At 52.7% G+C, this 1,941-nt stretch overlaps 1 protein-coding gene across 2 annotated transcripts in view; it reads right to left on the bottom strand.

Moving 5' to 3' along the window:
* SPINK2 (serine peptidase inhibitor, Kazal type 2 (acrosin-trypsin inhibitor)) overlaps window positions 1-1,706 on the bottom strand; it is a 26,811-nt gene extending 25,105 nt beyond the window's left edge. Inside the window, exons 1-2 of one of the 2 annotated variants that reach the window (XM_014548469.1) lie at window positions 1,651-1,706; window positions 1,261-1,380 (exon numbers count right to left, since the gene is read on the bottom strand). In XM_014548469.1, the coding sequence (XP_014403955.1) occupies window positions 1,261-1,315 (55 nt within the window). In that variant the 5' untranslated portion in view covers window positions 1,316-1,380; window positions 1,651-1,706. Of the gene's footprint in view, window positions 1-1,260; window positions 1,434-1,650 lie in introns of those variants that run through there. The other variant, XM_014548468.1, reaches the window with a different exon arrangement.
* Window positions 1,707-1,941: the final 235 nt, after the last annotated feature.

The following is a 1,941-nucleotide window of genomic DNA, read 5'->3' on the forward strand; positions in this document are numbered from 1 at the left end:
GCTTATTTTGCTTAGCATAATACTCTCCAGGTCCCTCCATGCTGTCTCAAAGGGTAAGAGATCCTTCTTTTTTACAGCTGCACAGTATCAGAGGTGACATCTGAGCTGAAAGCTGATGCATGAGAAGAAGGAAGCTTGGTGAAGACCTTGGGATGAGAAGTGCAGGCCCAAAGAAAAGCAAGTGCAGAGAACTGGAGGCAGGAGCCAGCTCAGTGTTTCAACTGGAGCCCTGAATGGAGGGGGAGTGGGAGCAGGAGACCAGACTGCAAAGCCAAGGTCATGTGTGGCTGGGTAGGCCATGATAAGGGGCTTTGGATTTTTTCTAGTTGCAGCTACAAATCAGTGGAGGACTTTAATCAAGGGAATGCCCTGACTTGACTTCTTTTTTAATAGATTGGATGAAGAATGGACAAGAGATAGGAGATGTGTTAGGGCAGTGGTTCTCAACCTTCCTAATGCCGCGTCCACGCTCTATCCACTGAGCCAAACCAGTTAGGGATGTAAGGGACTTTTAAAATCCAGCTTGTGATTTATCCAGGGCACATCTTCCTTTCCCTCCAGTACTTAACTTCCTTGAACCACCCCCTCTGACCCCCACACCCACCTCCAAAGGATATTCCGTTGTTTTCTAGCACCTCTCTTAGCAGGCAAACAAAGAACTTTCGGTGCGGGTTCCATAACTGACCGCCCTAATAGGTTTGCTTGAGAAAGGACTACGGAGCTATGGAATAAAAGTCAGAGAAGTGGCTCCTAATAATTCACAATATTCTTTCCCTCTGCCGCTCAGGGTAATGAGCGCACAACTTAGCCTTAGGTGTACCATTTTAACTCCATTGTAAAAAAGGCTTCAAGTCCGGCTGGACTGAAGCCCCTTTCTCATAAGCCACAGACACCCCGATGCGCTTGGCGATCACCATCCCTAATTCCCATACATCTCCTGCTGGGGTTCAGCAGGGCCACTGTGTACGCCAAAACCCAGCTCCTTGTCTTGGGCTCCAGAAATCTGCTTTAAGGGAGAAAAGGCAGACAGCAGGGTGTCACCAGAAGGAGCTGGGAATGAAGCCCGAGCAAGGGGGTCCCTGGTCCTCAGCCACCCCTTCACCCCTACATTCCTCAAGGACCGCAGCGGGCCCAGAAACCGCCAGTAACGGGTGCTTGGAGGGACGCCAGGGACGCCGGGATCCAGGCAGTCGCCAGCGAGATTCCCTCTCATTACTCCTCCACAAGCCGGGTGCGACCACGCTGGCTGGTGAGCGTTACCTGTCAGGTGCGTGGCCAGCAGCACCAGCCCCAAGCTCATCGCCAGCAGCGCCATCCTTCCTCCTCCGCCTGCGGGTCGGGTGCTGCGCGCGAGACACGTAGGACGTGCACAGGTCGGACCTGCGAGAGTGTGAGGTGAGGGAGGGGCGGGAGGGGAGGACAAGAAGAGGAGGAAGAACGTGGAAGGGAGGAGGGGAGGGAGCGTCAGGAAAGGATGGGTAGCGGGGGAGCCTGGGAAGAATGGGGGAGGGGAAGTAAAGGATGCTGCTAGGCTAACCCCCTATCGCCCCCCTTCCCCTCCCCCTCCCCTCGGAGGATGGCAGTAAATGATTAAGGGGAGGACCTCTCCCTGCAACAAACAAGACCCTTGTCAGAGCCCTGGGACACAACCTTGAGGGCTGTCAGTCAACCCCTATTTCTTCGGCATCTCCTCTGTCCCAGGGTGTTTTGGAGGCTGAACTCAGCAAAAGAATCCCTGCTCTCAAGCAGCTTTCTCCTGTAGGTGTTGGGGATGGGGTGACACAGGGAACTCCAAAACAACAGAATCAATACAATAGTTTCTAAAGTGTTAGAAAATGGTAGGGAAAGGGGGAGACTTTCCATTGGGAAGTCAAGAAAGGCCTTTCAGAGGCGACATTTTTAAAAATCTTTATTGTTGAAAGTATTACATACTAAAGGCCC

The sequence above is a fragment of the Myotis brandtii genome, unplaced genomic scaffold (assembly GCF_000412655.1).
Source record: "Myotis brandtii unplaced genomic scaffold, ASM41265v1 scaffold51, whole genome shotgun sequence".
In the NCBI taxonomy this organism is placed as follows: domain Eukaryota; kingdom Metazoa; phylum Chordata; class Mammalia; order Chiroptera; family Vespertilionidae; genus Myotis; species Myotis brandtii.